The sequence below is a fragment of the Chamaea fasciata genome, unplaced genomic scaffold (assembly GCF_029207755.1).
Source record: "Chamaea fasciata isolate MVZ Bird 193981 ecotype frontalis unplaced genomic scaffold, bChaFas1.0.hap1 SCAF_15, whole genome shotgun sequence".
Taxonomy (NCBI): domain Eukaryota; kingdom Metazoa; phylum Chordata; class Aves; order Passeriformes; family Sylviidae; genus Chamaea; species Chamaea fasciata.
In genome coordinates, this window is record NW_027094100.1 from 12766987 (window position 1) to 12777934 (window position 10948).

General features: G+C 58.3%; 3 protein-coding genes across 4 annotated transcripts; 1 reads left to right on the forward strand and 2 right to left on the reverse strand.

Annotated features, from left to right (window-relative positions):
• Positions 1–20: 20 nt before the first annotated feature.
• On the reverse strand, positions 21–2337 carry NOP16 (NOP16 nucleolar protein). The gene is made up of 5 exons (XM_066197199.1): positions 2178–2337; positions 1922–2033; positions 1248–1317; positions 635–741; positions 21–391 (listed from the first exon to the last, which is right to left on the reverse strand). Exons 1-5 carry the CDS (start codon positions 2282–2284, stop codon positions 248–250), a joined length of 540 nt encoding a protein of 179 aa, XP_066053296.1. The 5' UTR covers positions 2285–2337; the 3' UTR covers positions 21–247.
• A 74-nt stretch (positions 2338–2411) lies between these two features.
• On the forward strand, positions 2412–3463 carry HIGD2A (HIG1 hypoxia inducible domain family member 2A). Its single transcript, XM_066197200.1, has 2 exons — positions 2412–2581; positions 2788–3463. The coding sequence occupies exons 1-2, from the start codon at positions 2467–2469 to the stop codon at positions 2952–2954; spliced, it is 282 nt and encodes a 93-aa protein (XP_066053297.1). The 5' UTR covers positions 2412–2466; the 3' UTR covers positions 2955–3463.
• Positions 3464–4529: 1066 nt separating this feature from the next.
• On the reverse strand, positions 4530–10946 carry CLTB (clathrin light chain B). 2 transcript variants are annotated; one of them, XM_066197545.1, is made up of 6 exons: positions 10677–10946; positions 9078–9121; positions 7845–7962; positions 7445–7556; positions 7013–7066; positions 4530–6531 (listed from the first exon to the last, which is right to left on the reverse strand). In XM_066197545.1, exons 1-6 carry the CDS (start codon positions 10858–10860, stop codon positions 6360–6362), a joined length of 684 nt encoding a protein of 227 aa, XP_066053642.1. In that variant the 5' UTR covers positions 10861–10946; the 3' UTR covers positions 4530–6359. The 2 variants fall into 2 exon arrangements, with proteins under 2 accessions (XP_066053642.1, XP_066053643.1); XM_066197546.1 differs by lacking the exon at positions 7013–7066 and having other exon boundaries at positions 10677–10945.
• Positions 10947–10948: the final 2 nt, after the last annotated feature.

Here is a 10948-nt window from a genome sequence, read left to right on the forward strand (position 1 = left end):
CACAAACAAGACACTCACAAGCAGCTATAAAGAGTATTTTATTTTACCAAAGCTAAAGAAATGCTGGCTGCCACACAAAGTGAGCAGAACAGCACAGTCAGTGCCAGTGCCAAAAGAGTCTTTCATGGATAGTTATAATCAGCTCTGCCTAGTGAGGGTTCTTCCTCCATCACCAGAGGTTTTTTCCAGTTTGGGAAATATTCATGTCAAGCCCGCACTTGCAGGTAAACTTGAGGAAAAAGAGCAGTCACTGCACTTCCATTTTTTCTGGCTTGAGTGATGCAATGAAATTCTTGTACTCCTCGGGATAGAAATTCTTATACACATTGATCTTCCTCTTAATCTGTTTGGGAGTATCCTGGTAGTAGTTCTTCTCATCCCGAGCCATTTCCTGTGACAAAGGAGAAGGTAAGTCAGAGGAGCAGCCCCAAGAGCAAACACCAAACCAGCCCACCCACACCAGTGTGATCACTGCCTGACTCAGGGAGTTGGCCACAGTTCAAAGCATTTTTTCCCTTAAGAATCAGCTGACTGTAAAACAGGATCCAGGACAGAGAGGATTAGTGGTTCTCATCCTGCTGATGAGAAGATCCAGGAGTGAATCACTCCAGGTGCTCCTTGCTCTGGAATGTACCTTGTAGTTCTCCCCGTGGTTCTGGATCATGTATCGCACATAGTCAATGAGGTCTCGTGAGAGCGTGTTCGACTTCTTCTCAGGGAGGCTGGCCTCCAATTCCATCTCTAGGCAGAGGGCAGAGGTAGCATGAGGGAGGGGAAGGAAGCAACACCACCTCAGAGGTCCCCAACCTTCCCCCAAAGTTGACTCCAGCCACACAGTTTGGCTGCTGGTGCATGCAGGGATGTTTCCCAGCACGATGGTGCAGGAAAAAGGCCAAGACAACAGCCCTCTGCTCGGGCTGCAGGCATCCAGGCCTGCATTGCAGCTCTTCTCCAGTTCACATACGAGGAGCAGACCCTTTCAGGCCAGGCTGCAGCGTGTGACTGCTCAAAGCTGCCCAGCCCACCGCTGAAACACGAGGTACAGCCTCCATGGCTTCTTGTCACCCTGGATCCACACACCAGCACATCTCGCAGTGACAAGAGCCCTCTTGAGGCTGCAGGACAAACACTGTGGAAAAGGCATGCTCCTCCACAAGGCTGGATAACACCGTTCCCTACCCCTGGCACAGCACAGGATGACAAAATAAGCCACAGGAGCTTAGGAGAGCCCCAAATGCAACACTGACCATTCACCACGTACGGCTTCCGCACCACTTTTTTTCCTGGCTGTTGTCCGTCACTTTCCACTTCCATCCCCTGAATTATGGCAGAGAAAAGACAAATGAAGAAAAGCCCATTTGGAAGAGTGCTGTGTCCCCACACATTGTTCCCAAAACTCCAAACTGCTTCTACATGGTTGCAAGGGGGAGAAAGTCCCAGCTGGCTTAAGTAGAGCCTTACTTGTGCCATTAAACTGGCTTGTGGGCGAGGCTGTCAGCTGAGAAATGCCGTGTGGATGGAGACAAATGGTATACAAGGTCATTCCTACTTTTTCCTTGAATTTCTAGGGGCCACCTTTCACTTGAAAACGCTGTCCTCTTATGCAGTTGGGCTGGACTGGCACTGCTGTACACAAAGAGCCTTTCTCTGTTATCAGGAGGAACTTGGCTGCAGTGTTCCCAACCCCACCTGTCTCTGGCAAGTCCCAGGAGATGGACTGACGTTCTTAATATTTGTTCTAAAGTCCATTCTGTCTCCGGAGCGCTGTAGCTCGTTCCCACGCCAGGATCTTGGTGAGATAAGCGTGTAGATCAAGATAAGAAACGTGTCCACTGCCAGAGACTTATCCAGATCCACCTGCCTCGTGCTGCGAGGGTTCCTCCCCCCGCAAAGGAGCGGTCCCGGCCAAACCCTTCCTTACCAGCAGCTTCTTCGGGATGGGGACAGCCTTGTTGGGATCCTCGGCCAGGCCCATCTCGGCCAGGTTCTGCGCCACTGACTTGTGCGGGTCCCAGGCATGGCGGATGTGCGAGCTGCGCAGGGACAAGGGACATCACGGCTGCGTCCCTCATCCCGCGGCGGTGCGCGTCCCCCTCCCCACCGACACGTGCAGCGGCTCCCGGCCGCCCTGCCCCTGCCCAGGCTCGGCCCGCGCCCCCCGCGTCCCCGGCGCTCACCAGGCGATGCGGGGCGCGGCGCGGCGGCGGGCGCTGCGGTAGAGGCGCTTGCGGTTGAGGTTGTAGGAGTATTTGTGCCGCCGGCTCTTCCCCTTGGCCTTCGGCATGGCGGACACACGCGGGCTCCTCACGGGACTGCCGCGCTCGCCTCGGGGCACCACGGGAAGTGTAGTTCCGAGACAGCAGCGCCGCGCGATAAGCGTGCGCGTCGGACTGCAAGCCCCGGCATACACTGCTCCGGAGGCGGTGGCCACGGCATCCGGGAAGGGCCGTTGTTGTCACCTTGGCCATGGAGGCCGGGCCGCCGCCGCCTCTGGAGCCTATCCCGCTGCCCACGTTCCCTGAGGAGGGATTCACGGAGAAGTTCCTGCGCAAGACCCGCGAGAACCCCCTGGTGCCCCTCGGTGAGGGTGGGGCGGGGGGCGGCGGGACAGAGGCTGAGTGGGGGGTGCGGGCCGGGGCGATGGTCGCTGGTGAGGGGCCGGTCCCTCAGCCCCGGGCCGGCTGCCCCCGGGGAGGCGCGCCTCGGGTCCGGGAGCGCGGCGGAACCGGCCCGCAGCGCTGAGGCCCGCGGGCAGCCGCGCCTCACAGCCGCCGTCCTTCCCCGCAGGCTGCCTGTGCACCGTCGGTATCCTGGCCTACGGAATTATCTGCTTCAAGAAAGGCAACACTCGGCGCTCCCAGCTAATGATGCGGGCGCGTGTTTTAGCCCAGGGCCTCACCATCGCCTCCGTGATGGGGGGCATGGTGGCCACGACTATCAAATCCCGACAGTGATATCGGACAAGAGCGAACCAGCGGCCACGGACAAGCGTCTGCCAGCAACCCCGGCTGGTGGGGTGGATCCTGGCTGCGGATGGGGTTTTCTGAGAGACTGTTGTGATGTCTCAGTGGAGCCAGTTCTGGAGCACTGGAAATGGGGTGAATACACTCTGTGATTAACATGTAATTTGGGCCGTGGCATTTTTTTTTTTGTTTCCCCAAGAGCTCACCCTCCTGCAGCACTGAGGCTGCATGTCACTAAGGCTAACCACCCTGTCAGACTTCTTGTTCCTCGTTGATGCTGTCACAGGCTGATAAAATTGTGTCTTCTTGGTCGTGGTCTGAGGTGTGGTTGTAGTCAGGCAGTGTTGAACATTTGAGAAATAAGCTGCCCGCGAGGAAGGAACCGCTGCTTATGGCGTGGTCCTGGCAGGACAGAGTCCCTAGGCAGCAGGGGAGGCAGTTTGAGAGGTTGTGTGACCTGTTCAATTGAAGCTGGTGAGTAATAAAGTGAATTGCAGCAAGATTCTGACTGATACTGGATTGCAGAGCACTGAGAAGCCACAACAGTAAACAGTGCAGGGAGAAAAGGGAGTGGGCATGGCTATCTTGAAGCTGTGGTGATGCAAAAAGAAACAAGACACGAAACTCCCTATGAAAACAAGCAGGGAACTCGCTTTTCTGAAATGGGGTCTGGCTGTGTTCTCTGGGATGTGCTGCTGCTTCAGCTGTTCTTGCTGCGGAGTCAGCAGCACCTTCTTCCCCGAGGGACTGGCACTGCCTGATACCAGGGGTTTTGGTGATCCATGGGCTTTCACTGTCCCATGGCAGGGCCATAGAGCTGGGAGGACACAGGGCCAGTCTCTCTTCATTGCACTGTTGGCTGCAGCAGCTCATACCTGCAGGGCAAGGGGCACAGACACCTCTGCCTGTGCTGAAACACCTCACCAAGCAGCCTGGGCTGATTCCAGGTTCTGTTCTGTGAGTTGGTGCCTGTGCCCTGAATCCTTATGAGGGGCTAAGGGGTGAACCCTCTATCTGCAAACAAGCACATGGATTGTCCTGTCCAGGGAATTGTGCTGGTGGGCCTTGGCAAAGAGAGCAGGAAGGCTCTTGCTCACCAGTGCTGACCTCTGAGATGTGAGGGTGGGCACCTCAGCACTGGGGAACCCAGGGCCTTGTCTTCCCTCTCCAGCTGCCTGCATCTTTCCCAGAAGAAACTGCTTTTGGCTGCCTCACTGGCACTTCCAGCCCAGGCAGCTTGGGGCAGGGGTGTGAGGAGCAGCAGGTGGGCAGATCCATGAGCACAATCCTCTGGCAGCTGAAGAAGAGTGCAGTGGACAGGGGAGCAGCTCAGCCTTTTTGGACGAGGCGGAGATTGCAGCTCCTCAGGGACAGAGGCAAGCCCTGGGTTCTACTGCCGCTGCTTTGGCCCCATCCGAGCACAAACCCTCCAGCCTTCCCCTCGCTCCTGTTTTTTCCTTTAGGACGTTTCTTCTCCAGCCCCATCATTCCCACAGGAGGCTTCATGGCTGTGAGTTCTCCTAAACACAGTGTGAATCCCTCACACAGAAAGACAACAGTGCCCTGTAGGATTGGAGATGTCGGTTTATTGTAACAGGTAATTTGGACAGTCACAGATACCAAAGCCGAGGGGATGTAGAACAGCTGTGGGCATGGCTCCCCAAGAGCAGCCCCATGTGCTGCCTGACACAGAGCACATGGCAGCTGGGAGACCCAGGGGCCCAGCTGCCTGCAGGGCTGGAGGGACAGAGCATGGGGGGGAACACTTCCCCCCACAAGTAGCCAGGGGTGCTTCCTGCTGCTCCGCAATGAAAGGCTGAGGCAGGTAGCCAAGTCCCCAGGTGTCCTGCAGCACAGCAGAGCTGCCTACGCATGCTGGAGCTCAGGGGGGCCAGGCAGGAACGATCAGCCCTGTGGGCAGGGGGCACAGTCCCAACACACAACACCGAGTGACTCCCTACACACCCATTTACCTTCCCAGGCAACTGGTGAGATCATGCCCCAGAGCCATGGGTGCCCAGGCACCCCCCACAGCTGCAGCAGCAGGACTGGTGATACTCTGGCCCTGGAGCCACAGCTGCAGGGCAGGAGAGCTCTGAACACTTGATTTCCAGCTGAGCAGGGCTCTGCAGAGGAGCTTAAGTGAATGTTTTGTGGCCTCTGCTCTACGTCCCCCCAAGCTGCTGTAAGCCCTTCCCAAGCCCTCAACAGGCCAGACCCTGAGCAGCAGCTCAAGGCTGTCCCTCTTCTGCTACCCAGGAGTTGTGCAGGTTCCCAGGACTGGTGCCATCCCTGCCAAGCAGAGGAAAGAAAGTTCGAGCAGGGAGCAGGACTGAGGCATCTCCCTACACTGCCTTAGGTGGGCAAATCCAGCGGGGCAGAGCAACTGCAGACAGATGTGCAGGTTGTTCTCAGGGACAGTACAAGCCCCAGCACCACAACTCTGCCCAACACTGCTCTGGGCCTCTGGGTTAGGGAGCTGGGGGGCTTAACCTGCCCCACATCAGATGGGCCTTCCTACCTCCTTCCCTGCAACTACACTGCCTCCATCTCCCATTCTGGTAGCAAGAGAAGGAGCAGAGCAAAGCCAAGGGTCCCCCAAAGCCTGGTATCCCACATTTCCAACTGCTGGTGTTCATGGGGGAAAGACAGAAAACATCCTGCACACTCCCCCCACAGTCCCTTCCCACCCGCACCACTGTGCTGCCAGCACTGCAGGACAGATGGGACATGGACACTGGGCACTGTCACCAACTTTTTGGGGCATAGCCAGGCTGGGCAGAGTTCTGATGGGCCTAGAGCAGCCACTGGCAGTCCAGGTCCAGGCCCAACCTAGGTGCCTGTGCTCACATTCCTCAGTCCGTGCCAGTCTGGCAGTGCCATGCTCCCTGCAGGAACCAGCAGTATGGAGCCAAGCCAGGGCTGTTTCTCCACCCTCCCAACCAGCTCTGCTCTAAATCCCATGAGAAAGGCAGACAGCAGCCCAGGATCCCACTGGACATGGGGCTGCCAGGACAACCGCAGGCAGGTTTGTTCCCAGCAGAGGGCTGAAGTGGGGAACACAGGATGGGATATTTCCTGCTCATTTAGCCAGGCCCTCAGACACAATCTGCTGAAGAGCCTGGGCTGGGGCTTCCCCACTAACTCAGCTCTGCCACCCAGTGCCGCTTCCCGGGGAAATGCCACAGTGATTTATAAATAAGTGTAAAAAGAGACCAATGCACCTTTTAAGCAAAGGAAAACCATGGGGAGAGTTATACAACCAGTGACTCGAGCACAGCCGAGGCGCAGATCAGGGAGCAGGCAGCGGGAGGCCCTTCCTGGGCCGGCCCCTGAAGCTGCCCAGCTCGGTGAGCCCAGCCATGCCCACTGTGCTCCCGGCTGTGCCAGGCACAGCTAACGGGACAGGGGCGTCTGTTTGAGGGAGATGAGCACCGAGCGCATCCGTGAGACATCCTTGCTCTGCTTGCTGCTCTTGGGGTTGAAATCACACAGCTGGGCCACCTTCTCCCACTCAGAGCCTGGGGTCTCCTCCTTGGACTCCTTCAGGAATGCTTCCTCCGAGGCCCTGCACAGACATTGAGGGTTGTCACTGGCATACACCTTTCCAAGGAGACTCTTCCTTCTGTCTTAACAACCCTCGTGTCTCTGCTTCCTGTCCCTTTACTCCAGCTGGTGAGCTCCAGCTGGCACTCACAGACATGTGATGCTCAAGTTTGCCTTTGGCTGCACTCACCCAAAACATCATTCATCCAGGGGTGCAAAAGTCTCTGCCTGCTCCCAAGACTTCACCCCCCAGAGCCATCCCCAAAAGGGTATAAGAACCCACCACCTTGCATTTTCAACCAGCTCCCACAGAGGCATTTCCAGGAGCTCCACTCATCTCCTAAAACTCCATTTGGAGACACTCAGCTGCATCATCCTCCTTCTGGTACCTCACCAGAGCCCAGTACCTCCCAGCATCCCCCCTTCCCTTGGCTGGGCAGGCAGTGCTGGGGGCAGGACCCCAGAGCCTGCGGAGCAGGATATGGTCTGTAAGAAGCACATACACGTAGCCAATGATATCGGCGTCCGGCTGCTGGTAAAAGGCTTTGTCAGCGATCCTAGCCCCGGGCACAGAGAGAGAGAGAGCGGAGCGGAGCGACAGGCAGGCAGAGGGTTAGAAAGAGAGAACAGAGGGGGTTAGTCCTCCCAAAGAGTGACCCACACACTGCAGCACACCAGGAGAACCTGGAGCCCAACCCTGCCCCCCTGCAGGCCCCATGCAGGGGCAGGAGGCACCAAAATCCCAAGGTGATCCCTGTGTGGTTCCAGCCAGAGTGGCTCTGCACAGCCACCAGAGCCACTCCAAGACCTGGGGTCTCCCCCCTTGCGTGGCAAGGCTCTGTCCCCGCAGAGCGGGGCCCCACTGTGGGGAAAGAGGCCCTCAAACATCCCAAGAAGGCAGAAGAGTCCTCTTGGCCATGCTGACCCTGACATACCTGTTGTTTGCTCGGTTCTTCTCCATCTGCTCATTCTGACGCAGGTTCCACTCCTCCAGGTCCTTCTTTGCCTTCTCACGCCATTCCTGCTCAGTCACCTTCGATGCCGCATCTAAGGCCCAAGTGAGACAGAGCCCGTGAGCCACACTGGCACCTGCAGGGTGTGCTGGGCAGCCCCTTGGCAGGCAGGACAGCTGCAGCCCCTCAGAGCTGTCCCCAGTCCCCACCAATACTGGCAAAAGGCGTCACTGCCCCAAGGATAGCAGATCTTGGGCAGGGACACGAGCCATCTCTCTGGGATGCAGGAGGGTCACCAAAAGGTGAAGGACCCCAAGGGCCCTGACTGTCATGTCACAGGGTGCCACAAGCACAGGGAGCTACACATGGCCTTGGGTCTCACCCAGCTCCTCCAGGCGCTTCTTCTGCTCCTCCCTCCACTTGCGGATGCTCTCGGGTTCCTGGGTCAGCCGGTCGGCCTTGGCTATGGCTGCGTAGGCATCCGTGGGGCCGTTGGACCCCTGCAGGACATGAGCAGCCCACCATCAGCACCAGTGTTTCCAAGAGCCCAGCCCAGCCACCTCCAAGGGCTGGCAGCAATCAGGACTCCACACTCCCAGCACTGACAAGCCAAGAAAGGAGGTAGGAAGGGTAACACCCTGCGACATGTGAGACAGTGTGCCCAAAGTGCTGCTCAAGCTGCTGTCCCAGCCTCAGGCCCTAAAGCCTTCCCAGCATTTCCCTCTCTGACTTGCTGCTTGCTGCCACCGCAGCTCTTGTATCCTCCAGGCAGCCCCACTGCACAGGGCAGACACCGGCCTTGGAACTGCTCCCCAGGGATTCCCTGGCCCTCACTGGGGCCCAGGCAGTTCTGGGACTGAGCTGCTTCCCTCACATATGAGCTGAGGCCCCGCCAGGCCCAGCACCTCCCCTAACACCTTCCATTGGCCAGATGCCCAGTCTGACACCAAGCTCAGCAATGGGATTACAGCTTTCTTCCAAGATCCTCAATCTAATTAAGTCTGTCCCATTCCTGATGCAATTAGCATCCTGTAAACCAGGCGTGGGCAGTGCATATGCCCCACTGCTGGGCACTAACTGGGGTAAAGGGCTTGTCAGACACTGGCACTGCTGACAGCAGAGCTGGGCTTCAGGCTCCCAAAGGGATCTGAGACCCAGCTGGGTCCCCCTGAAATGCCCCTGGCCACAGGCCAAGTGGTTTTTACGAGAGATCCAAGTCTCATGGCAGCCCTATGCTGGCTCTGGCCTCTGTCAAGAGATGCTCCTGCCTGCCCCAGAGGCCTCCAGAAGCTACCCAGGCTGGAGAGAGGGGGCTTCTGTGGGGAATGGACAATTTGTCACCTGCTCTTAAGGCCCGGACACTCCTTCATGGCACAAGCCACCTGCAAACAGATGTGGGGCAGGTCATGGCACGTGGGACACATCTTCTCTTCAAAGAGAATGGAGCAGCCAGGACTCCCACAGGAGACCCAGGCCTTTCCAGGAGCACCATAGCTGTTCTGCAGCCGGATAGCAAATTCCAGTCAATGCTGGGGACAGAGCAGCAGAATGCTGGCCCCACACCCACCCAATCTCCCTTAGCAAGCCCTGGGCCAGCAAAAGGCTGAGCTCTCACCTGAAAGGCATCTCCATTGACGATGGCTCCACCATTCTGGAAACCTGCTCGAGAAAAAGGAAGAGAGAAGGAAAAACACAACTATGGCAGCTGCAGGTGATCCCAGAGGGGCTGGTGTTCATGAAACTACATCCTATCAGTTCCTGGGAGTTTGTCTGTGCCTTTTTCAGCTCAGCACACCCATGCACAACACCCCCAACAGTGTCCTGTCCTTGATGGGATTCAGGGAGCACCTCAAACTCTCCCACACAAACTTCTGCAGGCATTTACATCTTCATGGTGTTTTGACTGGTGTTTAATCTTATCTGAAGATTAGGGAAACTGCTCCAGCACAAGACTGACACAGGCTGCTGCTCTGACTCTAGAAACACAGCCTGACCAAACCCAACCTGCAGAGAATGCCGATGGACACAGCTGATCCAAGAGCTGCCAGCCAAGTGCCAAGGCAACTCTTCAGGGACACAGCCCATGGAAACACTCCTTGTGCTCCACCAGGACAGGAGGGAATGCCTGCAGGCTGAGGTCCTTGAGAGCCCACCTGGGATGAGCTGCAAGGTCAGGGTTGGTAATGAGGCACCCATCTGTCCCCACAGCCCCAGAGAGTTGCACACCTGGGTCACAAAGCCAGGCCAGGCAGGGGGCTTTGTGCTGCCAGGAGAGAAGAGGCTTTAAAGGAGCCTCACTCCAGGCCCTCAGCTTTCCCCAGTGACCACAGGGCTTCTCCTGGCCAACCAGCTGCAAGCACAGACAGTGTAGCTCAGGCCAGCACTGTCCCCAAAGTGCTCACCCCCACGACTACACCCAGCTCCAGCCTGTCTGACTGCATTTATCACTGTGGCTGACAACACCTCTCCCGGCCCAGATCTGCCTCCATGGCCCTGTGTGCAGAGCTCTGAAACCACTGCTCCACAGCCAGCATGACGAGACCCTGTGGGGTTGGGTTAGGGAAAGGAGTCAGAGCCCTGTGGCAACAGTGCCCCCGTGTCCGTACAGAGAACAGACGCCAGAGCCACTGCAGGGAAGAGATCAGAATTAGCATATTCTACCTGCAGGGCCTGGGACCACAACGTTCCCAATGGCAATATCTTCCATTTTGCATCCCAAAGGGCTCTCCTGTCTGTGGGGACAGTGACAAGGCTGTCATGGCTCCTCAGTGCCGCCTGGATGCCTTTTACACTGCCATAGCTGGGAGCACTGAAACATGGAGTCGGGAGTCCATCCAACCCGGGAAACCCAGCCTGAGCACAAGGGGGAGAAATCGCCGCATGGCTGGCATATCCCAGCTCAGCATTCATCCCACATCCCCGAGGATCGAGAAGCCCTTTGGGCACAAGCACAGGCCCAGACAACCCTTGCTAGGATGCCAGCCTGGCGCACAGGGTCACCCCGCCACCGGCCTACGAGGTGCAGCACAGCCCTCATCACCCACCGGGGATGCTGTGCATCCCCCGGGGACCCCAGCCCCGCGTGGATGCGGCCCGGAGGACCCTTCCCTGCCTTCGGGGCAGAAGGGGGCACAGCCCGGCGCTACCCCCCGAGGTCGCCAGCCCGCCCGTAGCCAGCGGGGGCGCAGCCGGGCGGCCCCCGGGGCGTGCTCACCCTGTTCCGGCGGGGCCGCCTGCCCGCCCGGGGCGGCGGCCGCCTCGCCGTCGGTCGGCCCGAAGCCCTCATCGTTCTCGATGCCCGCGATCTCGCTCTCCTGCTGGGCCAGAAAGGCGGCGGCCGGGTCCTCCTCGGCGCCAGCGCCCTCAGACGAGGAAAAGAAGCCGAAGTCGTCGGCCATGACCGGCCCGCCCGCGCCGCTCCCGGTCCGGCTGCGCGGCTCCGCTGGGCTGGGCCCGACTGTGCCCGGGCGGAGCTGTCGCTGTCAC

Excerpts from the sequence above, each read along its gene's own strand:
- HIGD2A (XM_066197200.1), top strand. The coding sequence starts at position 2,467 with ATGGAGGCCGGGCCGCCGCCGCCTCTGGAGCCTATCCCGCTGCCCACG. Across the intron at positions 2,582-2,787 it reads GAACCCCCTGGTGCCCCTCG|GCTGCCTGTGCACCGTCGGT; the intron begins GTGAGGGTGGGG and ends CCTTCCCCGCAG.
- CLTB (XM_066197545.1), bottom strand. The coding sequence starts at position 10,860 with ATGGCCGACGACTTCGGCTTCTTTTCCTCGTCTGAGGGCGCTGGCGCC. Across the intron at positions 9,122-10,676 it reads GGCGGCCCCGCCGGAACAGG|GTTTCCAGAATGGTGGAGCC; the intron begins GTGAGCACGCCC and ends TTTCTCGAGCAG. Across the intron at positions 7,067-7,444 it reads AAGAACCGAGCAAACAACAG|GATCGCTGACAAAGCCTTTT; the intron begins GTATGTCAGGGT and ends GCCCGGGGCTAG.
- NOP16 (XM_066197199.1), bottom strand. The coding sequence starts at position 2,284 with ATGCCGAAGGCCAAGGGGAAGAGCCGGCGGCACAAATACTCCTACAAC. Across the intron at positions 2,034-2,177 it reads GCCGCGCCCCGCATCGCCTG|CTCGCACATCCGCCATGCCT; the intron begins GTGAGCGCCGGG and ends GTCCCTGCGCAG. Across the intron at positions 392-634 it reads ACCACGGGGAGAACTACAAG|GAAATGGCTCGGGATGAGAA; the intron begins GTACATTCCAGA and ends CCTTTGTCACAG.